Here is a 23,685-nt window from a genome sequence, read left to right as displayed (position 1 = left end):
GTGGGGAGAGACGTCTTAATCTAACGACTCTGGTTCCAAACCAGAGTATAGAGACTCCCAGGATTGTCCACGATTAACTGGGGGCTGGTATAGAGAAGAGAAGGAAGAGAATAGAGAATTGTATTTATTTATAAATATAATTAATTTAATAATTAATCTACACCATTATCTTCCGGCCTCCAATGTCCCAAGGGTCCCGTCTTTCTTCTCTATCCTTCTCCGCAAACTGGTGACCATCAGATCTGATCAGATCATCAGATCTCCCGTGACGGCCGTGACTCTGACGAGAACAAAGAGGAGACCTGACTATACCTGACCATAAATACCTATATAATTTACGGCGATTTATTTAAATACAATTTTAATTAAAGAAAAAGCATACTTTTATACCTGATATCCTATTTGAACCCATCAGTACGCAAACTTTCTACATATTTCAAACTAGTGATGGGCACCATCAACTAAAAACTATCGACTAAATCGATAGTAGCCAACTACTATTTTCAGTCGACTGATTTTTTAAACTATCGACTGAATTTAGTAGTGGTTGGGTTACTATTTTCAGTCGACTGTTTTACACGTCGCCATCTTGAAATTTCAAATGTCAGTGTTACACGATGAAACGAAAAGGTTAGAAATACATGATTATGACAGGGCGTGCAAATATGCAAGTAATGAAATATGTAATAGATATTTCAATACTTTAATTCATATCAGATGTTAAAATCTTATTGCTATTTATGCGATATAAACTATATATGTGATATACGTAGGCATAGACTATAGCCCGCAATCTAGACGTAACCACTAAAACGAAATTTCAGTCGACTAAAAACTATCGACTAAATATTCGATAGTATGTAGTAACTAAATAGTAATTAGTCGATAGTTGAATTTAGTCGATAATGCCCATCACTATTTCAAACTCTGCCTTAGATGCTGTCTTCTTTATGTTTTCAATTCTTATCAGTCAATGGTTTCGAATTCTTATCAAGCACGTGCGAGGAACTGTTATTCAATCGCCCTCTTACGGAGGCCGCTACACTATCTGTGGCGGGTGTATCAGATTTTTGTTGAAATGTTGAAATAATGTTGATATAATAATATGAAATGAAACAATCATAATTACCGTTGTGCAGATACATTTGTTAAAATTTTGAAACATCGATTCTTAATCTTGAACTGTTTAAAATGGCTTTATCAACTGGTAAGTATACACGTGACCTTTTATAACCTACATTAAATGTTTATACAAAATGTTCTTGTTTTTGTACTTAATAGAATTATTGAATCGTCTAAATTCGGATGAAGAACCGTTACCTAAACGATTGAAGCTTGCAGAAAATGTTTTCTGTACCGTCGACCTACCAATAATTCGCAAGGAAAATCTTATTTTACAATGGCTTTGTGAAACATGTTCTACAGATGAGAATAGTTGGAGATATATCAAAAATTGTTTGAAAACAAATCATTTGGATATCAAGGTTGATGTTAAAAGATTATTGATTAATACACTTACCACGAGACTTCAAGGAACTGTGAAAGATGTCCATAGTGATATTTTTGACTGCTATAAATTATTAGTTTCAAATAGTGAAATGCATCAATATTTTGTTAACGAACCAAATGATTTAGGACTTCTAGTAAAATGTCTTTTGAATTGTGCACTGAAATTTTTCAAATACACATTTAACATTGAGGAATCGACTATAGGAATAGATGTAGATTTAATTCATAAGAACAACGGTTTACCATTAATAATATATAATACAATCATTAGTGTTATAGAAATTATAATGTTGATTTCTAAGTCTTCTTTTACTGCAAACGATAAGTTAAGAATTATATTTATAGGCGATGTTTTATATCCTTTATGCCATATTATTGATCAGAAGTGTACAGATAACCGAAATAGATTAGGAGTAGCAGCTTACAAATGCGTTCAACAATTAATATTTGGAAGAAAATATGCAGAAACTGGCATGCTTCTAAGAAGTAAAGATACAACTCAATTTATGGATTTAGTATCTGTTTTAGTTGAAACTTCAAAATCCAAGGATCTTCAATCCAACATTTGCACGTTTAGTTTTATTTTTCGTGCTGCGATAGGCGTATTCAAATCTGATGGTGCTACATTGGATTTGATATTGAGAGAACTAGTAGAATGTACAGTAATTCACAAAAGAGAAATCTTTAGCGCCTTGTTGAAGCATTCGGACGATGTAATATTTAATTTTGATAATAAAATACATGATGTTACATTGTTCGACTATTGTCAGATTATGATAAATAACATTTTATCGAGCGAAAATATCAGCACAGTAGACTATATTTTGATCTCACAGTTTTGCTCTTTTAATCCTCTTCTAATCGAAAGAAGAATTCAAGAGATACTAGGAAAAGCATTTCAGGGAAATCCAACATTAGAATATACAAATTTAATGGTATCTATTATGAATGCTGTTGTACATCTAAGACAAGAAGAAAAATTAATTCCTTCAATATTGATAGCTTTAAAATATTCGGAGAATCTAAGATCAAATACAAAATTCGATACATTTTTTCCATACGAATTTAAAGAAAAATTTATGAAGTCTGTAAGTAATATCACAAACTCGCAAAGTGTATGTATATTAAGGACGCTGGTATATCACTTGAAGACTGATTGCATGGAACTACTACAATCCAATGATATGTGTAAGCATAACAATATTAATTACACTATTCAAAATATTTTTGTAAGTGGTTTATAATTTATTACAGGTAAAACCGTAGTTGTTATGCAAGCAATTATTGATTTGCTTGTTACATTTTTAAATGGTGTCTGTATTTATGAGCATACAGGGACATTAACTTTCCATACAAAATTTATAAATGCTTTCGATGACTTGGGAAACATTTTGTCGCTTTTGATAGACAAAACTTTACATTTGAATTACAACAAAAAGATTATTGTGACATTACTCAGTGCAATATTTTCATGGAACGAAACTCGAAATACTTTAAAATATTATGTACCGAAAGGTTTTACCAAAGAGTTGAGTTTTCCAATATTGGAAGATCAGTGGCAACAATTGATTCAAAGAATTACAAATTTTGGCAAAGACAATTGTAAGGACATCATGGTACGTTATTATTATTTTTATTAGCTTAAATTGTTTTGAAAATTTTCTGCCGTTCATAATTAATTATCATAATATAATTTCAGAATAAACTTATTTTGCAACAGACTAAAATATCCCAGAATACATTGAACAAATCTTACATTAAACTTAACAACCTAGTAGGTGGTTTGAAATACTCTTGGAAGTCTATATTACAATTTGATACAGATGTAATATCACTCTTGACTACAAAAGAGATTTCAAAAGTGACAGACTTATTGTTAATAGAGGTAGCATCTAACGAGGATAATTTCTCGAAATGGGTAGAAGTGTTACATAAAGATGATTTACAAGAGAACAAAAGATTTATGATGTCTTTGTTGAATAGCGTTATAATACAAATTGAAACTTTGCTAACCAAAGGAGTAACAAGGTCTATGTGCCAACATTTTGCTAAAGTAAATGTAAGTATTTTATGCGTAACATTATTCAAGCGATTAAATAATATTTATTTTATGTTTCTCAGACATTTTTGCTCGAAGACCAAAATATCGATAACCAGAAAGTAAATGAAATAGTAGTGCATATGAAAAAGGACTTGTTAAGCGACGAATGGGTTGAAATAAAGAGTACATTGTTACATGAAATAAAAGTGTACCTAAAATTATTGCTTCACGTGCCTCTCATGTTCTTAAATGCTAATGTAAGATTGTTAACGTTCATAATCTTGTTTGCTCTCAGAAAGGAATCTTATCAGAGTGGTGACATAATTTCCTTATGTAATGTAATACTTTCAGGTATTTTCTCTTTTCATAAAAATATGTAAGAAATGTCACGCACGCGCATATATATATATATATATATATATATATATATATATATATATTCATTAAAATAAATTCTTCCAGATCTTTTAGAAAAACCTGGCATTGACATATTCCAGTACATAAGTCCAGTTTTATTATGTCAATTACCACTGACCAGAAATGTCCAAAAGACTTTAGAGCTATCGCTTAAAAATGGCTTATCGTACACAATGTTTAAAGAACTTATAAACGCTTCTGGAGATTCTAAAAAGAAGTTACAGTTTTTATTAGAATCTGTGGAACATGTTAAACAAAAATTAAACGTCGACCAAAAAGCAATAGTTAGAAAAGTGGAAAGAAAATTAAGCAAAATTTTAATAAAATCACTACCCTCGACTCTTACAGAAATAGAGGATATAAACATATTAAGTTTAATATTAAAAATTTATGTAACCAATGAAAACACTACTGAAGAAATAAAAGATCTAGTACAGCAAACACTAGAGAATATATTTTTGGTAAATATAATTGTTACAATACACGGATAAATCTTTTTCAATTATTAAATGGACGGTTTTTTTGACAGAACGATAATGTTGGAAGCGAAAAGAATGAAATAGTACAAGAAACTTTAAAATTGGCTGTCATTGTTCTTCATAATCGAAAAATGTTTCAAATCAAAGATCAAACTATAAAAGGAATATGGTGGGCTTTATTCAGTTATCCTTGCGTGGACGTACTTTTTCCTTTATTAGAATCAAGTGAATCGTTAGAACTTGAGGAATTCTTGAAAGATTTACAAGATCAGATGGTATGTAACAGTATAATGGTATAGGTATAGGTATAGGTCAAATTAAGGAGTTTAATAACGCATAACAATTTTCCTCTTGTTTTTACAGGTAAGAGCAATCACGCATGTGAAACCAAATGACTTGGAAAATGTTTGTACCATATGGAACTTTATACTGAAAATAAATATGTCTAATGATAGGAATAAGTTACGTTTAACTGCAATTAATAAGTCGATACAAACGATACAGGTATTAAACGTACCGAATCAATTTTGGCCGATGTTATTAAAATTAACACACGATCTCCTTGCCACCAGGCATTTATATCTGCCTGAAACGATTATCGATTCGAGTATATTTCTTGGTTTAAAATCGCTGCAAGAAACTACAATATTAACATGTAACGATGCATTGACGCTATGTAACGTACTGTTAAAAATGAAAACAAGTTCAATTACCGATAGGTTGCCCGCGTTGTTAGCATTGTACAGACGAGTATTAAATGTTGTTGTATGTAAATCTAAAGATAAAATTGATAAATCTGAAGAACATACGTTGAAATGTATCGCGTTGGATATAGAGAAGTAAGTTACATTTTATTTATTTAATTAATTCATAAATATATTCCTATTTTCATTTGTATAATTTTCTACACAGGTTTACAAGCTCCTTAATAAAGCTCAAAAAAGATATGACAAGATTAAGTCCTTATCTAATAGCTGATTTGTTAAAATTGTTCTCAGAATCCTCAATAGCAACACCGGTTAAGGTAATTTTTTTGTAATTTTTTTTTATTATATTGTATGAAGTTATTATGCTTTCTTAATATATATAAAACAACTTTCTGTTTCAGACGTCTCTACAGAATTGCATATACTTGTTAATTAGTATATGCGATCGACATGGAATTGCATTGCTATTTCGAACTTTACCAATTTCTATGCAAGAGATTCTCAAGGCACAGTTAGATATATTCAATAAATTTTACAAATTCTCTGGAAAGATTTAATCGGTAATTACGCGTAATAAATTTATGTGCATAAATTTTCATATTATGATAAGTAAAAAGTAAAGTATTGACTCGATCGTAGGAAAATTTTTTCCATAAAAAATATTTTTATAAAAGCTACCTCTACGAGATAGGGTTTTGATATGTTTGCTAATAAAGATTTAATTGTTAGAGACACTTCTTCAAATAATAAGGTTTGAATTTTAATATGAATGTCAATGGGATTTGGAAAACTCTAATATAGATTACTATAATTTAATTGTATGTATAATCTATTATTATAAAAAAATGCTGATACAATTAAAATTAAAACATAAGCGGATATTAAAACAAAATAGTCTTCTTATTTAACTGTAATTACTTTGGCTTTGAAATTACTTTATTTATTAATAAAAATCACATTACAAGAACTTTAGATCGAGTTTGATTGATTATCAGATACCTATTTTATCAACATACTACCTAGACTTTAAATTTAAATTTCTGCAATGATCGTATTGTCAATGACATCCATTATAAACTACATTAGTATACCACCACATTCACCCAAGACATAACGTGTGTATTTGCTACATTATTTTAGGCTTCTTTTTCAGAAAACAAGTCATATTTATGTAGGTTGTTGACTTGCTGACGCGATAACATAACCTTACATACTTACATGATATCCTGTTATAACTTATAACAGCAGATTGAGTGTACTTAGAAGATCCATGCATACTTGTCTTGATTCATATTAAAATTTTACATTATTTTCCTTCCTGTACATGCTACACGTGTAGGTATAAACACTATCGGTTGCTATGGCAACAAAATGAATACATAAAGTATGTATATACACACAGCAAAGATGAATTTTTTTGTGAGCAAAAATATATTCCTAATTTTTCACTTTGCATTTTTTCAATTACTTTCTGCAAATAAGGAAGTTATTGAATTATCTCAATTATGGAACTGTAAAAGTAATGAATATTTCGATAGTGGATCGTTATCTTGTATTCATTGTGATACGAACAAAAATTTGAAACCATCTGCTGATCGTGAGTTTAAAGTATTGTTTTAAGTAAGTTCTGATGTAATTTTATGCTTCTGTTATTTTTTAAAATTTCTTTTATAGGGTTGCGATGTGTATGTAATGAATTTAGCAAACAGGTAACATTAAAAGATGGTTATCCTGAATGTATCTTTTGCGGATACAATAGAACGGTAACAACAGATAGAAAACGTTGTGTTTCATGTAACAGTACAACATGCGAATGTACCATTAATGAAATACAATGTAATAATTCAAACATTTTATTCATGATATAACAAGTCACTATTATTTATTTAACACTACTCTAATTTTACAGTGGACAGAAGCATTAATGGTACATTATTAGATACTATGTACTGCTTTTCTTGCCCCAACAATACTTATCCATCTTTGGATAGATCCAAATGTTTATCTTGTGATGACTTTGAAAATAACTATTATTTAAATCCTATATATTCAACACAATATTATACATGGATACAAGATCATTGTTTAAATAAAAATGTGTTTACAAATGATCCATACACGAATATTACAAATTTGATAAAATTTAAAAATCATAATGTAGATAGTTACTATTTTCGAAAAGATCTAGAAGTTGCATTATATTTATGTAAGGTAAGTAGAAGGATAAAGCAAAAAGATAATGAAAACTTTTTATAATAAGATATATTTTTCTTCAGAAGGAATATAAACTGGCTTGTGAATATTTATCAAATTTATGTGTCTTAAGCCTCTACAGTAATAAAATTGCTTGTGTATTATTTATGCAAATACAAACAATACCTGTATGGTTATTTTATAACAAAAATGAAACTGTGACAACGTTAAATAGTAAAAAAATCACACAGAGATATAGTTTATCAAGATATAACAATGTATGTACCATATACATTTTTTAAGAACATTTCAAACGGAATGCATTATAATTGCATTCTCTATAATTCCAAATTATATTTCTTTTAGGATAGTACATTAAATTTTAAAATGGCAACATTTTCTTTGCATGGTAATTTTAAGTCACTTGATACACCTAATATGCCATGTGATTTATTGGAAAATGTTCAATTTGGGGTGAACTATAAGAACAAATGTATACTCAAAATTAAGGACTTACTATCTGCAGATATAGAGTTTATATCCCCTTATTTGACATTTGTAGATAAAAAAAAAGTTTTAATGCATGCATTACCTGTACTCATTAAAAATATGAACCAAGTAAGTATAAATGTTGGAAAATGTAATAAAACAATGATTATATGTATAGGTAATTTTATAAGACTATTATTTTCAAATTTTTAGAATACTAATGATATATCACAATGGCAATTCGTACGCAAATTTTTTCTTGTTGACAATATTAGTGGTTATAGAACACTAAATATTACGGATAATGAAACTAAAAGATCCAATAAACTATCCTCACTAATTTATATGAAATCTCTAACTGTTATGTAAGTTGCTTGAGTTGTTCTACTATACGTACTTACTTCAAATTTAATACATACAGAAAGAAAAGAATTTATTACTTTTACAGTGTTAATGTTCAAAGTGCAGAAGCTAGAGATAAAATACTTCCACCCTTACTGATTGTGGAATATACTAAATTAACATATGAACAAATGAGTGAAATTACACATGTTGTATTAGATTATAAAATTAAATTTATTCTAGAACATAGTCATATCGACATTGTTTTCAAGGTAAAAATTGCAATAATAGTCACTATAGATAGTTATGATTATGAATATATAATAATATATGAAATATATCTTTGTAGATAATCATAGCAGTTTTTTTAGGATTAGCAATTTGCTACTCTGCCATAAAAACGTGGAATTACAATAAACAACATTATACTACTTTTTCATACTTAAGAACATTATTTTGGTTTTTTATTTATACTATGGGTAGTATAGGTACCATCATTATTATAAGTCTAATTAGTTTATGTATGTATTTATTTATATTCTACAAAGGGCAAACAACACCATACATATTATTCTCTGATGACATTAATGAAAAGACCATTAAAATATTTACTGCAATAACAGTTCTTTTTAAAGTGAGTACCTAGTTTATTGTACAATAAAATACCACTATAATTGCCATAATCGATCCATTCGTAATTTTTTATTTAGTTTGTAGAGATGTTTGGTTTCATTTGTCGGTGCTGGAATCTAAACATATTTTTTATTGACTGGGAACAACCAAAAGCAGTATCCAATCAATTCGAATATGATTCTTCATATACTTCTTTGCACAAATCACATAGGAACAAATTTTCGAAGCATAAAAATAAATCTTTATACACAAAAACAGAAATAAAAACAACTAAACAAAAACAAAGAATAAATGAACCAGCCGATTGTAGTAGCAGTACCTATAATGAAGACGAAGTTAATTTTTCAGCTGTATATTCAGTATCGGAAGGTTCCATGCAAGCAGCATATGAACAAAATAATTTTCATAATTCATCTGTTAGTATTTGGAGAACATATTATATTATCAATCATTGGCTAAATCTACAAACAATGAGAAAAATAAATGTAATGGTGCAATTACTTGCTGTATTAAGTATCTTCCAGGTAAATAAAAACTACATTACAATAATAATTTATAATTTAACTTATTTGATTTCAATATTTTGTTCAGATAGTACAACTATATCCATGGATCTTTGCAATACCTGAAATACCGTCAAACTTTTCTGAAGACAATAACAATTTTATTTTATATTACACAGTATGTGTTTTAATGTATATTTTAATATATTGCATTCAATGGTTGTTATATATTGGATTCTATGAACAGTGCATTAGAAATAAAATACAAGAATTTATAAATCTATGTTCTACTGTAAATATCAGCTTCCTTATTTTACCATATAATTATTATGGATTTTATATTCATGGAAGGTAATAATATATGTCAGCTATGTGTAAAAATATAACAATTGTAAGTAACTATTACTATTTTATAAATAGGTCAGTACATGGAATCGCAGATACAGATTTGACTACTTTAATGAACAATTTAGAGAAAGAAAAAAATAACTTATGTGCATGTAAAGGTCTTTTACCTGGAACGGATCAACAAACATTCATATTATCTTTAACAAAGACACTCAGAATTGTTTTAATCGAATTTTCAAAACAAACAAAAGTTGTATGTATCATTTTTATGCACATTGTATTCCAATACATACTTTAAAAAAATATATATATATTATGTTTCAGAGCTTAAATAGTTTCTTAGGAACAAATGATATGTCTACTAAAAAATGGGAACTGATTTTTAATGCACAAATCAAATTGAAGCAGTTTCTGTGTAAATTTGTAGATCATTGTTTTAAGGATATGGATTACATTATCAAAGATCAACAATTCCTTGAAAAACTATGTAATATTATGTTTTCTCAAATTGAAGAAAAATCTGTGTTTTATATTGGTAAAACTTTTAATTTATAGGTCAGTATAATAGTATTTCCAAATAATTAAATTTTAATCTATTTTACAGATAATAATCATTCATTTGATCAAGTATTACTTTATGGGAATGAATGGCTATTAGCTACTTTTGAACTATCAATATTTGCTTTTATGGTAGCTGTATCCAAAGATTGCGTTTTAGCCATTACTGTTACTATGATATTATCTACGTTGTTACTTCTAATTATCAAACATAATGGGAAAAAGAATTTATATAATAATGTATTACCAGATAAAACATTTTTAATGTAATACTACAACTTATGCAACTTATTTGTTTACATTTATACAGAATTTTGTAAGTACTAAAATATTAAATTTGAAAACTAATTATATTTTAAGTTATAATTTATTTTGTAAGATATAATTTTTACAGTAATAGTAGTACTATTTTTATTTTACTATTTATATAATTCTTTCTTTTGAAGGACATTAATAATAATCACGTCCATGCATATTTGGATGATGAGGCTCAATTCCATAATATTTTTCTATGGCTATTGTTAGTATAAATAATGGGATCCCTACTTTTAAACCTCTAGTACATAGCCACCATATGTGTTGTTTACGAGTTACGGGCACCTCTCTGTAACGCCAAACATCATTTCTGAGCCAAGGACTTGTCAATCCCCTTTCTGCCAACATTTTTCGAACTAGCATAAGTCTTGGTATATCTTCGACTTTGTATATGTCAGGACTTGGTACTTTTGGTATTTCTCCATGGCCCATTTTCTGCAATTAATTCAAATAATCCATGTCTTAACCATTTGAAATAAACACCTTATAAATATTTAACTTATTTGTAATTTATTATATTATGTAATTATTTTAATATACTTATTAATAACATATTATATACGATTATAAATAAATAGGTACAACGAAATGTATTAAAAGTATTATAGAGTTAATCATTTTAAGTAGAATGCATTTAAAATATTTAAGATGTACATATATAAATAAACAGATATAAAATAATTAACAAATAATGATCATCACAAAATACAGACAATAATGACATAATTATTACGAAAAAGTGATACAAATATTTTTATAGTTATTAAAGGTTTGAAGGGAATGTATAATTTAAGTTATAATTTAAGTTCCAACAATCGAGGTTAGTTTATGACATCTATCTAAATATAATACTGCAATAATGAATATCACGAAAACTTGTGGAACGTTTTGGGACATACTATATAAAAATTAGGTAACTTACTTACTATATAACGATAGGAATTATCTAATTATATAAATGGAATCACCAATATATTTCTTTACTTTGATAACACCCAGATGTTCCTGCCAGGGAGGGCAATCTTCCATGTATAATGTGTGGACCTTAGCAATGCCATCTAGGCCCGTTCTCTCGTTGCCTCAAGTAAAAGCTATATATATAGCTATACGATTCTACACACATACACATACACATATATCTACTGTACAGTACGATTACTATATAAATTTAGAAGCAAACTTATACGGTGTACATTAGGCAACCAGAACCTGCATCTATGTAGGCTCTGATCCAGCCTAAAAGATGATGCCGGTTCTAATACAGGCTAAAAGATAATGCAGGTTTTGTTTTATATATATATAAATAGAAATAACAGTTATTTTTTTATTTTACTTTTAATGTTTTTTCTATTACTGTCATATATGGATTTAATTCTAATAAATATCTAAGTACAGTTATGTGTGTATTATTAATTTTATTTAAAAAAAGATTTTTGGGCGTGAATGGGTTAATCTGTAAAATACATCTGTCCTCAACTTGTTTCGGATTTTTCTGGCTTTTCTCAACTTAAACCGGTCAAGATCACTAAGTTCCAAACGCTGAAATTAAATAGAAAAATGTTTTTGTACAGTAGTACAAAAGCATTAAATAGTTATTCCTACTAAACAAAATAAAAATGAACTATTACAGTTACCTTCTTTTTGGCTTCTACCTTTTTTGCCCACACAGTCTATTTCCAAAGTTCATTGACATTTGCAGTTTCCCATGCTTTGCGTACAACACGAGTAGATCCAGTATACGGGAAACGGATACGGAATTTGGTTAAACGGAGTTGATTTAACCGGATTCCAGTACGCGGTACATTCGATGCAGGTCCATCAACCAAAACCTGAAAATGTATTATGTTAATACACAAAGCTTCCCAGATTCGTTTGTATCAAAATGGGAAAGATGAATATCAGTTACAGTATTTAGCATCAATTAAATATCAGCCGGCAATTCCTATAAATAAAACTGGATCATCATTGTTTACTTAAATAGATTCAGAAAAAAGTAACTAATAATGAATGTTCTTACCCGATTTTGGTCAATGACAGCTACGATTGCTACAAGTTTGCCCTGATACTGGATCCTACCCTGAGGGGCATAGTGGGTAACACGTAATATCATTAGGTCTATCCTATACCTGGTCTGTGATTTCGGTCAGATTTCCTTGCGCATGCGCGCCCAAACCGGTAACGTATCTACAGAGAGGAAATGAGAGTGCTGGTCCAGACTAAAATGATGATGCAGATTCTAATACAGGCTAAAAAGATGATGCAGCTAAAAATTAGACTAGGAGGCAGCACTATACGAGTTACATCGCATAAAGTAAAGAAATAATGAGGAATAATGAATAAATTAATGGTTACGAATAGTAAACGTAAATTTAATTTAAAATTTCTTTATATTTAATTCTACAAGACATAAATATAACTCTGTTACAAAATAATATAAATAGAATATAAATACACAAAAACTTAGCATAAATAATGGAAAATAAAAAATTAACAAAACTATATACCAGAGAGGAAATGAGAGTGCTCGCTAGAGTAGGCCCTCTCTTTTCTATCGGTTGCCTGTAGAAATGCACCTTTCTGTCTGCCTTCCTTTCTTTTATATTTTTTCTTTTTTTCCTTCCTTTTTGTTTCTCGGATTTTCCTTTTTTTATACCGCTTGCCATTTGTCATTCTTTTTCAGAGTTTTATACAAGTTCACGGTATATAACGGTTATTATGTTCACGGTATATTGTTTTGAACCAATCTTACTGACAATGAGAATTCAAATTTGATTACACCATTTATTCAATTGTTGCATAGAAAACTTATTACATTTGATAGTAGCGTTCTCTCCCTTAATTTTATTTATCTAATTTTATTTATCTAATTTTATTTATCAAAATGTATTATAAAAATACATCAAATGTTGAACAAAATTACATATCCAATTAGTTTATTCAAGGCTTTCCTCTCTGCCTGCTCAAAAGTTTTGTCTATACCAAATTGAACTACAGAAGGGACAGTTGATAACCTGATTCCAACTATACATTGATCATATTTTTGCGATTTAATATTAATCATTTTTATGGATGCGTTCAAACTGTCTTCAATAATGGCTTTTATTTCGGTTACGTTTCTTGTGCAATATTCCTCCTTTCGATACAGACTCTTCAAATCATGCATTTGCATTTTGAAAGAATTTTTACACATGTTAGCTAATATAATATGATACTCCTTCACCTTTATATGTTTTACGGATGTAATAGGTTTATTCTTTAATTTGGCGTAAATGTCTTCAATTTCTTTATCATTTTTACTACTGGGTAAATCCAACTTTAGATTCATAAATTCCTCTGTTAGTTTACTTGTTTTGTCAATATCTGTGCTGTTGCAGTTTATATTGACTTCTAAATATTGCAAGATTTCTTTGGCTACATTTTGTTTGGCAGCTTTCTTTGAAGTTGCAGACGCTTCTTTGCACACACAGCCAATAGTACAACTCATTGTAAATGTAGGATTGTGAGATTCTCCAGTGACGGAAACAACATCAAAACAGGGATCGGGCATTCCATTTTTGACACAGTATTCCTGTAAAGTTATATTCGTGTAAAGAAAATGTATTTCTTTACTAATGTATTTCTTAAATAGATAGAAAGAGGTAGAGAGAGAGAGAGAGAGAGAGAGAGAGAGAGAGAGAGAGAGATGAAAAGTTTTGTAGAGTCGTGGGGGAAAACAGTAAAAGGTTGTGTCAAAACGTTAACCTCAGTAATAAAGAATCATTGGTAAAAGGGAATTGTCACTTGGAGAATAATCTTTAAATGTCGTTTCTCCTTTTCAGGTAAAGCAAATTAAAATCTCCTTTTCAGAGCAACGCACACGAGTTTACTTCTTTTGCCAATTTTACCAATTAAAGAGATACATTTTCTTTACATTCGTAGTAAATATAACTAATATCTGTTAGCAATGACATTGATAATGTCAATAACATTTCAAAATGTGCTTACCATTAAAGATCCCACGTAATTTGTAAATATATCTTCTGAACATGTGGGTAGAGAACTTGAAGAAGAATCTGATAAATTTATAGAACTTTGTAAGTTATGTCCTAAGGCCTTTTGCTCTGTTGGAAGCTTCAACGCTGAAAAATATGAGAAATTTAACGAAGCCAACAACTTTATCATTGCTTTCGCTGCATTCTGTTTAGCCTCTTTCTTAGTAGTTCCAGAGCCATTCACCGCATGCTTCTCCCAAGTAACACAAATAACAAATTCGGTTTTTTGAAATCCAATTGTAGAAGAAACTTGTGTGTACACAGGTAGAGATCTGCCACATTTCATAAGGCCTTCTTGTAACGTTGATATAGGTGTCTTTAACATTTTCTTAGACTCGGAAAAGCAAATAACGTCCTAAATATTTCAAGAAATCAGAAAGATAAATAACTACTGAAAAGTAAACTATTATCCGGTTCTATTCTAAAATCAGTTGATATGACAGAAGTGCTGGGAGTGGTTGGAAATCCCCTGAAATCCCCTGAAACAGTGGTGAGATCAAGGAGGGCAATCTCCCATGTATAATGTGTGTGTAGGGACTACGTATGTTGCCGTACCTTGCCGCAGCGCTAGCATCGCCGGCATCAGCCGCGTGCAAGCGGCAAGAGCGAGTCGCCGCTCTCGACTCTACGTGTCCGACGACCCAAGGCGGATTTGCCGCCGCCGAGATTACACCATCGCTCTCTCGTGTAACTACCTTTGTCGAGAAAAGACGTAATAAAGTCTCCGTACTACAACACGCAACAGTGCCTTCCATCCAGTTTCCGGTTTCCCGGCGGTAGTAGGCCGCAGTCTGGAAATTCCCCAGACCGTAAACCTACATGTGGACCTTAGCAGTGCCATCTAGACCCGTTCCCTCGTTGCCTCAACTAAAAGCTATATATATAGCTATACGATTCTACATGCATACACATATACACATACACATATATCTACTGTACAGTACGATTACTACATAAATTTAGAAGTAAACTTATACTGAAAGGATATAATATGTTTTGCAACAATACATTATTTTTACAATATTTTATTTCAAAACATAATAATAAATAATTATACATGTAACAGATAATTACATATATCAAACTAATACAAATGATAAAATCTTCATCCACTTATTTTGTACACCTCACTATCCTAAAACAAACTAAAAAATTTTATAATTAATGCACAAAGTAAAATTCGAAAAACAAGCTCAGAAATAAGTTCACTGAGTTCGCTCAATTTAGAAAAATTATTTCTAAAATTGATTCGACACTGAGCAAAGTTTTTTTCAATATTTTTCAATATTTCCTGGGCTTATTACTCGAATTTTCAATACACTTAAATTTTTGTTTTATTTAAACAATATGAAGAAGGTTTTGAAGGTTATAATATCACAGTCCGCAACGAGTCACAAGATCATTCATGCCATGCAGCAGTGGTTTTGGCAGGAATAGTAGCGTCCAATAGCAGCAAAGATTGGAACATCAGTCACGTCCAATCACGTTTAATCATGTGGTGGCTGTGAACGTGGTGCCAACTAAGTCGATTCCCTCGCAAGTGAACTAAGCGGTCCAAGGTCATACATAAGAGTTTTCTCCCCCTGGTTCCTATCCTGAGGGGCATGGTGGGTAACACGTAATATGCACTTATATGCTTACGACTACGCAGAGTCACTATATATGCATATAAAAGTTGAATTCCTTAATTTAATATAATTAAGCTATTTACACTTAAATTTTTCCGCATTTATGTATGTGTACATAATACTATGCGTATGGTAATTAAAATAAGCATTATAGATAAATTCTATTTTTTTCTTTAAATATTTTATTGAAAATTTGTAACTAAATAATAAGTTAACACAAAAATTGTTGGAAAGAACATTATTTATACATCCACTGTATTTAAAAGTGGCATATTTTGTTTATTCAACGTAACTTTATAATTGCGTCGCTAGGTGGGTGTTACTTCAAGTATACTATTTTACGTAGATGTTTCACCATCTGTTTTTCAATGCCAACCCTTTGTACTAGCTTCGAACTGAGCGTTTCGATTGGAGAATCACATTCGTCCTTTCTTACTATTTCCGTATTGAAAATTTTCCAAGTTGACGTTGAATAGCGACTAACTAGCCTAATTTGGTTGATTTTCCTTGTATACAATGTTCCACTATAAATATGACAATAGACGAGCTATTTAAGTGATTCATCGAAAAAATATACTTATGAGGTGTATAATTATGTGACTAAATGTAAGAGATCGTAGTATAAAAAAAAATGTTTCATCACGAATATGAGAAACGGCTGTTGAAGTCGAACAGCGAGAGCCATATAGATAATCTGGCAGGTTCCGGACTATATTCATCAGTATATTTTTCACCGACTAAAATGGTGAATAATAGTTTCGATCGATTTATACCAACAAGATCTGGCAATAATTGGCAGACAACTTTTTCAATGATATCGGAAAACAATCGAAACGGCATAGTCACAAAAAAAGCTCGTGAAAATGGAGAGGGTAGCCGTGATGGTATTGCTTATTCCTGTCTTCTGAAGAATGAATTACTTGGGGCCAGCATAGAAGATGTAAAAGGACAATGCGAAGAACGAAGAGTACTTTCACCATTAGTTACCAAAAACCTTTTCAAATATACAACACCAACAAAAGACCACACACTATTAGATCAGAGTTTACCATATTCTCTATCACCGCTAAGTGCTAAAAGTCAAAAACTCTTAAGATCACCCAGGAAAGCGACCAGAAAGATTTCAAGAATACCTTTTAAAGTACTCGATGCTCCAGAATTGCAAGATGATTTTTATCTAAATCTTGTGGACTGGTCATCGCAAAATGTTCTTAGTGTTGGTTTGGGTAGCTGTGTCTACTTATGGTCAGCGTGTACAAGTCAGGTGACTAGATTGTGTGATCTATCCAGCGATGGGAATAGTGTAACGTCAGTTGCTTGGAACGAAAGAGGAAATTTGGTTGCAGTCGGTACTCATTTGGGCTATATCCAAGTATGGGACGTAGCTGTAAGCAAACAAGTAAGCAAGTTGCAAGGACATAGTGCAAGAGTTGGAGCACTAGCTTGGAATGGTGAAGTTTTATCATCTGGTAGTAGAGACAGGTTAATATTACAAAGAGACGTTAGAACTCCTTGCGTCGTCAATGAAAGACGTTTAGGAGCTCACAGGCAAGAAGTCTGTGGACTTAAATGGTCTCCAGATAATCAATATTTGGCTTCTGGCGGTAATGACAATCGACTTTACGTGTGGAACTTACATTCCCTTTCACCGATACAAACTTACACAGAACATGTAGCAGCCGTCAAAGCTATTGCATGGTCTCCACATCATCATGGCCTACTAGCTTCCGGAGGAGGAACAGCTGATAGATGCATCAGATTTTGGAACACATTAACTGGTCAGCCGATGCAATGTGTTGACACTGGATCTCAAGTCTGTAATTTAGCATGGAGTAAGCATAGTTCAGAACTAGTCAGTACACATGGCTACTCTCAAAATCAAATTTTGGTTTGGAAGTATCCCAGTTTAACACAAGTTGCAAAATTAACCGGACATTCGTACAGGGTTTTATATTTAGCAATGTCACCGGATGGTGAAGCTATTGTAACTGGTGCTGGCGATGAAACCTTGCGTTTTTGGAATGTGTTTAGCAAAGCACGTAGTCAAAAAGAAAATAAGTCTGTATTGAATCTCTTTACTAGCATTCGATAAATTTGATAAATTTCTATAAAAGGACAGTGGTTTCATGTATAATGTATAATATACATATGTTTTATGTATAATACCTATATGAGTGCACATGTGCTCGAGTACGTACGTACAAACAAACACATACGTATATATATACATACTACAAATGCACGAATATAGTATTTTAAAAAATTATAAAGTATGCAACACATATAGCTATAATAACTTACAAATAAGAACAAATTGATGAAACTTGTAGATTAAGTTTATATATGCACAATTTACATTTATAGAATCTTATGTGCAATAAGTTATTTGTAGAAATTAAATATGCCCTTATGAGGAAGTCTCAAAACAATATTATTTTTATATATTTTTTATACAGATATTTTTATACACAACACATTGAAATCTCTTAAAGATCTTTATTGAAGGTTTATAGAAAGTCTTGTGAACACAGTATGTGCATCTTTTGTGAATCATATATTTTCTTTTATGTTTTATTTTTATTGTACCTAACGATTATGTAAAACCAACAGATTGTACAATTAGATTATTTTCTTTATGACTGAATTTATTACGTAGCATCTATTGGTAAATTGAATGCAACAGATATAAATAATATAGTGCTATTCATGTATTATTTATGACTTTCTCTCTTCTGTTTTCATTTACTCTATAAGTGTGTCGGACTTAAATGCAATATTGTACACAGCAGAGATGAGAAAGAAAGCAATCTAAAGAGTTATATTCATGAAGAGCACTACTAAAATTCCTTTCAAGGGCGTATTATTCTATTTCTGTAAGATTTTGAAACATTTAGTCACCGTTAATTACAGGCTGATTCGATTTCAAAATGGTCATACAAATCCTTGAAGACTATTTCTTTAACTCTAGTAAACATATTGGATTTGATTATTTACTGAAATATGTATATGAAAAAAATTTGCTTCTGAAGAGTTCAAATACTCCTATCTTTCTTAAGCAATTTGTATTATTCTATATTTTACAATAAGCAAAGTGTACAAATCATTTGAAATATGACTTATAAAATAAATTCCTTTATTTATATAGAAACAAAAATAATATATTGATGTATTTACTTATACATTTAAAATGAAATTAAAGCCATAATTAAAATACTGTGAAAGTTCTAGAAAAATAAAGTCTAAAATTTATATTGTATAGTTCTCGAAATTGTGTACAATCTATTTTCAAAAACTTTAAAAGTACCCCAAATTATGTAATAGAAAATAAATATATTCTGAAATTAGGTAACATGATTTCTTTTATGAACAAATTAGAAACTGTATAATGTAATTGTGTATTTCGTTTCACAGAATAATACTTTAAACATTCATTAATACATACAGTATCAGCCATTCTACATTCTATTAATACTTCCTTTTAAATATTGCTATGATAGTTCTAAACCGTATAGGAATAATAACATTTAAATTGAAGAACAAATAGATATAATTAATATCCCGTAGAGAAACGAGTTTGGGATCGAATGTATGGTTAAAAACTGTATGTTTAAAGTAATTGTATTTAATTTATAGAATTAAATTAATGTGTTAACCGGGTAATTTGTGAATTATAAATATTTATGTATGCACAGGCAAATCAAATCACCATGATGAAAATTTGCTACAATAAACGTGAATACAATGTAATTTATATTATTAAATATATTATGTGGGATCAGGACCCCCAGACCAAAAGTATGTAGGAGATCGGGAAGAACGGGAGGGTTCCGTGGGTGAGCGCGTTAGTCGATCGGCTACCACCAGTGAGGCGGCACTACCACCGGTGCCCTCATTTTTCCCGAGATCCTACAATTATAATACAATTAACACAAAAATAGTAAGAAAATAATTAAAAAAAAAATAACGTACAAAAATTATTGTAAGAGGAAATCTAATACAAATGACGAATTAAATTGTCTTTTCCCGGTTAACAAGTTATACATATACAATAGAATGTATTATATTTCTTTCTGTACCGTATTTTTAATACATCTAAATATGTCCTAACAACATTTATAGTATTTTATTTACATTTAGAATTCTCAACTTATCGAAATGTATGTTGACAATTTTCATAAAGTACAATATACAGTAAGCATTGCAAATTATATTAGTTTCTAATAAATATAGATCATATAAGACAATCTTTATATTAAGTATTTGAAATACATGATGTTAATAAAATTGAGTTGTTACATTCATATAACCAGGCCATAATTTTATTCATGCTGTAAACTATAGCTGTCAACATATGTAAGTTGTAAAATGACAAATAGTTTTAAATTTTATGTTTCTACAATATAATATTTTCGAATATCCAATTATTTTTTGTGGGGATTTAATTTTGCGACAAAATTATTAATATTTGCTTAATCATTGTATTCACTTCATAACATATTGTATTATATCTAAGTAAATTGGTTATTTATTTATTATGTACATAACTATGTACATCTAGAAAGGTTTGTATGAACATATATGTAACTATCTTTTTGTATATATCCACAAACTACATTAGTGTATATTTGTTCGAATCTATTTCTTACCATTTCTTGATTTTTATAAAATTTGTATTTCAATAATGCATTTTACAGTGTGCGTAGATACATGACTTCTTATGAAAATATTTCAAAATTTCTTGGCAAAACAAATTATTCGAATGTAAAGAAAGAATTGCATAATTGCATTATCACTTATGTAAAAAAGTGATAATAATAGATTGAATGTACTACATATACAAATACATTCATAATTTTAGATTTTAATGAAGTATATGTTGCAATTGCAATTAATGAATCTAACATGAATATAGCATGTTATTCCTTATGAGTATGTTATTTATACAATCTTACTCATCTTGAGATTTTTTCTTTTTTTTCTTTTTCTTTTCACTTGAAACTTTGTCATTACTTAGGACAGTGTCTTGACTTTCTTGAACTTCACTTGTATCTTCCACTTCCAGTTTCATTTTCTTTTTCTTTTTCTTTGTGTGTTCTGTAACAGAAAATGCATAAATCATATTTTAACATAAATTTTATTAAAAAAAATTTTAAAGCAAGGTAGAGTAAAAGTAATGAAACGAACCCTTTGTTATTTCGGATACTTCAGCAGATGTTTGAGAGGATGCTAATTGTTGACTTTCTGTAACAGATGCTGAATCAGCTTCTTTAGTTACTTCTGCTTTAATTTTCTTCTTTTTCTTCTTAGTTACAGGAGTAGTTTCATCTTCTGCTTTTGCTTCGGTTACTTCGACTTTAACTATTGATTCTTCTGCACTTTCAGTATTCTGCTTTTTCTTTTTCTTTTTAGGAATTTCGTCCTCCTGGTTTACAACGATTTCTTCAATTAATGGCTTTTTATCTTCAATTTCTGAATGTCGTCTCTTATGACTTGGCAGAGTTGTGTCAGCAGATGCAGGATATTGAAGATATTCACTCTTAGTCTGGTATTTTTCAAATTTTGCTTTTGCTTTACCTGTTCCACTGATTCTACGAAGATTACCTTCCTCTAATATTCTCATTCGTGCTTCTAATTTAACTTTATGTTCAGCTCCAAGATCAAAATTACTATCTTCTCCTAATGCATCTACTCTAGTTGCTAATGAAGCTTTAGCTGCCAACATTCTTGACATTTTTCCTTTATTTTTAGTTGAAGTTTGTCCAACCAATTGTGCATGATAAATTAAACCATATTTTGGTGTATCTTTTTTAGTTTTCAATGCTCGAAAGAGAGCTTTTTCTGCACCAAGTATTTGCACCGTAGAAGCTGGATGCTTTGCAAGATTGATTAACGAACCGGCATGTGAAATTAATCTAGCCCCAACTAGTTCACCAACGAGTACAGTTAAATTTGGTGCCATTGCCATCATTCTTGCTTTAAGGTAATCATATAACTGTGTTCTGTATTGAGAAATTTCGATAACTTGATCGCATAAATGTTGAATATTCAAAATATCATCTTCAGAGATTTCAGTTCCCATAGATATTTCAGCTGCTTCTTTTACTTTCTCTTCTACATCTTCTGGTAATACATCAGATAAATCTGAGTTACTAGTATTTTCTCTGGTTCCAATAACTTTTACTGTTTTCACAAATGCTATATTGTCTGTAACTATTTTTCCAAGTTCTGGGAAATGCCAGCCATACCATTCACGGCAACGCATAACGTAATTATTTAATTCTTTGTCCAAGTCATCTAATAGACAAACAGCTTGAATAATCATAGTATCAATTTTATCAGGTGAAAATTTAAGCTTATATCTAGATAAGCTATGTGCCAAACCTAATGCCATAGCTGTCATTTCTTTTTTTGGAAGACCAGCAAATAAACCGTCTACCTGACTGCGAATGCATCTCATTAATTCTTGTATAGCAGTATTGCTAACACACGATAAGCTCAATTTATCTTTTATAGCATTTCCCAATTTAGCATCGGCAACAGCTAATTGTTCTTGAAGCTCAGAACAATGTTTCTTCAGGATCTTTTTTAATGATTTGCAAAGTTTGCCTTCTACTGCAGCTGTAGTAGCTGCTAAAGCTTCGGTAGTATCAGCAAATTTTTCAAAATGTTTTAATTTTACTCTGAAACAATAAAATTAAAATTAATCATCGACTGTATGTGTCCATAGAAATTCATTACTATGGAAATATAATGTAGTTCTGTATAACAACTTTACTTCTTAAAATTTTCATGTAGTATCAACAAAACACTACTTACATCTTACTAGCAGCTTCAGGCGTTTCGAAGTCTTGAAATAGGTTATCTACTTCCGCTAACTTCTTTTCGTCCAGCAACTATAAGAAACATTTATACGTAACGTTAAAGTGTAATTTAAATTTTACATGTTTACATGTATCATTTTTTTCATCACACGTACAGTTATCAAACACAATTCAAAATTGTTTGAAATCTGAACACGTGTTACAGCATAAAGGTTATATATCACTCAATACATTAAAACTATACATACCTTAAAAATAGCATATCCAGCTGGAGTTTCAAATAACACCAACATCTTCGTTTACTTTTTCTTTCAAAAGTATCAACGTTACTAACTTTTAGACAACTTTCACATCTATAACGAAAATTACAAGCTAAAGGTTTTTAATGAAGGTATGTATATACATAGTTCTTTAACGCGCCACGGCATGCGCTACTGTGCTAGTAACAACATGGATATTTATCTATTGTCAGTGCCTCGTAACGTGAGTCGTGGGACGGCATAGGGGAAAGGGTAGCGAAATTCACAGTCATACGGTGCAATATAAGTATCTGAAGTAGTAGCGGGGTAGTCTTCTCAACGAATAGCGAGAAGGCGCGTGACTCAACTGAGTGCGCCTGACCAATCAGACGGTTTCTTTCCGAGGAAGAAATTATCACGAGAAATTTGAGA

General features: G+C 30.3%; 6 protein-coding genes and 1 pseudogene across 10 annotated transcripts; 3 read left to right on the top strand and 4 right to left on the bottom strand.

The window, feature by feature from the left end:
* The first annotated feature begins 927 nt into the window (after positions 1-927).
* On the top strand, positions 928-6,748 carry LOC143356498 (uncharacterized). 3 transcript variants are annotated; one of them, XM_076792237.1, is made up of 12 exons: positions 928-1,207; positions 1,282-2,697; positions 2,764-3,125; positions 3,209-3,568; positions 3,631-3,901; positions 4,013-4,428; positions 4,497-4,721; positions 4,810-5,285; positions 5,359-5,470; positions 5,555-5,713; positions 6,493-6,537; positions 6,636-6,748. In XM_076792237.1, the coding sequence occupies exons 1-10, from the start codon at positions 1,192-1,194 to the stop codon at positions 5,708-5,710; spliced, it is 3,810 nt and encodes a 1,269-aa protein (XP_076648352.1). In that variant the 5' UTR covers positions 928-1,191; the 3' UTR covers positions 5,711-5,713; positions 6,493-6,537; positions 6,636-6,748. The 3 variants fall into 3 exon arrangements, with proteins under 3 accessions (XP_076648352.1, XP_076648351.1, XP_076648350.1); XM_076792236.1 differs by lacking the exon at positions 6,636-6,748 and having other exon boundaries at positions 6,493-6,630; XM_076792235.1 differs by lacking the exons at positions 6,493-6,537; positions 6,636-6,748 and having other exon boundaries at positions 5,555-5,784.
* Positions 6,540-10,772, top strand: LOC143356500 (meckelin). Its single transcript, XM_076792238.1, has 13 exons — positions 6,540-6,750; positions 6,828-6,989; positions 7,063-7,364; positions 7,430-7,624; positions 7,713-7,964; positions 8,049-8,200; positions 8,284-8,449; positions 8,527-8,811; positions 8,888-9,334; positions 9,402-9,664; positions 9,734-9,914; positions 9,986-10,196; positions 10,266-10,772. The coding sequence occupies exons 1-13, from the start codon at positions 6,540-6,542 to the stop codon at positions 10,487-10,489; spliced, it is 3,051 nt and encodes a 1,016-aa protein (XP_076648353.1). The 3' UTR covers positions 10,490-10,772.
* Positions 10,568-11,666, bottom strand: Nd-b12 (NADH dehydrogenase [ubiquinone] 1 beta subcomplex subunit 3). Its single transcript, XM_076792243.1, has 2 exons — positions 11,519-11,666; positions 10,568-10,969 (listed from the first exon to the last, which is right to left on the bottom strand). The coding sequence occupies exons 1-2, from the start codon at positions 11,561-11,563 to the stop codon at positions 10,670-10,672; spliced, it is 345 nt and encodes a 114-aa protein (XP_076648358.1). The 5' UTR covers positions 11,564-11,666; the 3' UTR covers positions 10,568-10,669.
* A 151-nt stretch (positions 11,667-11,817) lies between these two features.
* On the bottom strand, positions 11,818-12,732 carry LOC143356503 (large ribosomal subunit protein eL14-like; annotated as a pseudogene). The gene is made up of 3 exons (XR_013082683.1): positions 12,552-12,732; positions 12,169-12,363; positions 11,818-12,073 (listed from the first exon to the last, which is right to left on the bottom strand). The product of XR_013082683.1 is annotated as a large ribosomal subunit protein eL14-like (transcript).
* A 152-nt stretch (positions 12,733-12,884) lies between these two features.
* LOC143356069 (RISC-loading complex subunit tarbp2-like) lies at positions 12,885-15,156 on the bottom strand. Of its 2 annotated transcripts, XM_076791453.1 has the most exons (4): positions 15,121-15,156; positions 14,750-15,044; positions 14,519-14,652; positions 12,885-14,102 (listed from the first exon to the last, which is right to left on the bottom strand). In XM_076791453.1, the coding sequence occupies exons 2-4, from the start codon at positions 14,844-14,846 to the stop codon at positions 13,434-13,436; spliced, it is 900 nt and encodes a 299-aa protein (XP_076647568.1). In that variant the 5' UTR covers positions 14,847-15,044; positions 15,121-15,156; the 3' UTR covers positions 12,885-13,433. The 2 variants fall into 2 exon arrangements, with proteins under 2 accessions (XP_076647568.1, XP_076647567.1); XM_076791452.1 differs by having other exon boundaries at positions 14,519-15,044; positions 15,121-15,154.
* A 1,001-nt stretch (positions 15,157-16,157) lies between these two features.
* Fzr (fizzy and cell division cycle 20 related) lies at positions 16,158-20,295 on the top strand. Its single transcript, XM_076791449.1, has one exon. The coding sequence runs from the start codon at positions 16,825-16,827 to the stop codon at positions 18,283-18,285; it is 1,461 nt and encodes a 486-aa protein (XP_076647564.1). The 5' UTR covers positions 16,158-16,824; the 3' UTR covers positions 18,286-20,295.
* On the bottom strand, positions 18,751-23,477 carry Nop5 (nop5 ribonucleoprotein). Its single transcript, XM_076791441.1, has 4 exons — positions 23,263-23,477; positions 23,010-23,086; positions 21,378-22,873; positions 18,751-21,287 (listed from the first exon to the last, which is right to left on the bottom strand). The coding sequence occupies exons 1-4, from the start codon at positions 23,305-23,307 to the stop codon at positions 21,142-21,144; spliced, it is 1,764 nt and encodes a 587-aa protein (XP_076647556.1). The 5' UTR covers positions 23,308-23,477; the 3' UTR covers positions 18,751-21,141.
* Between the last annotated feature and the right edge of the window lie 208 nt (positions 23,478-23,685).

Source organism: Halictus rubicundus, chromosome 8, assembly GCF_050948215.1.
Source record: "Halictus rubicundus isolate RS-2024b chromosome 8, iyHalRubi1_principal, whole genome shotgun sequence".
Taxonomy (NCBI): domain Eukaryota; kingdom Metazoa; phylum Arthropoda; class Insecta; order Hymenoptera; family Halictidae; genus Halictus; species Halictus rubicundus.
The sequence above is the reverse complement of the archived record's forward strand: the minus strand, read 5'-3'. Positions and strand labels throughout refer to the sequence as shown.

Bases quoted from the DNA above. Each gene is read 5' to 3' on its own strand.
- Nop5 (XM_076791441.1), bottom strand. From the start codon at position 23,307: ATGTTGGTGTTATTTGAAACTCCAGCTGGATATGCTATTTTTAAG. The intron at 23,087-23,262 runs GTATGTATAGTT...TGTTTCTTATAG, and splicing joins CTGGATATGCTATTTTTAAG to TTGCTGGACGAAAAGAAGTT. The intron at 22,874-23,009 runs GTAAGTAGTGTT...TTATTGTTTCAG, and splicing joins CCTGAAGCTGCTAGTAAGAT to AGTAAAATTAAAACATTTTG.
- Nd-b12 (XM_076792243.1), bottom strand. From the start codon at position 11,563: ATGGAAGATTGCCCTCCCTGGCAGGAACATCTGGGTGTTATCAAA. The intron at 10,970-11,518 runs GTAAAGAAATAT...AATTAATTGCAG, and splicing joins AACATCTGGGTGTTATCAAA to AAAATGGGCCATGGAGAAAT.
- LOC143356500 (XM_076792238.1), top strand. From the start codon at position 6,540: ATGTATATACACACAGCAAAGATGAATTTTTTTGTGAGCAAAAATATA. The intron at 8,201-8,283 runs GTAAGTTGCTTG...TTACTTTTACAG, and splicing joins ATGAAATCTCTAACTGTTAT to TGTTAATGTTCAAAGTGCAG. The intron at 9,335-9,401 runs GTAAATAAAAAC...TATTTTGTTCAG, and splicing joins CTGTATTAAGTATCTTCCAG to ATAGTACAACTATATCCATG.
- LOC143356069 (XM_076791452.1), bottom strand. From the start codon at position 14,890: ATGTTAAAGACACCTATATCAACGTTACAAGAAGGCCTTATGAAATGT. The intron at 14,103-14,518 runs GTAAGCACATTT...ATAACTTTACAG, and splicing joins ATTACGTGGGATCTTTAATG to GAATACTGTGTCAAAAATGG.
- Fzr (XM_076791449.1), top strand. From the start codon at position 16,825: ATGTTTCATCACGAATATGAGAAACGGCTGTTGAAGTCGAACAGCGAG.
- LOC143356498 (XM_076792237.1), top strand. The intron at 4,429-4,496 runs GTAAATATAATT...TTTTTTTGACAG, and splicing joins CACTAGAGAATATATTTTTG to AACGATAATGTTGGAAGCGA. The intron at 4,722-4,809 runs GTATGTAACAGT...TTGTTTTTACAG, and splicing joins AAGATTTACAAGATCAGATG to GTAAGAGCAATCACGCATGT.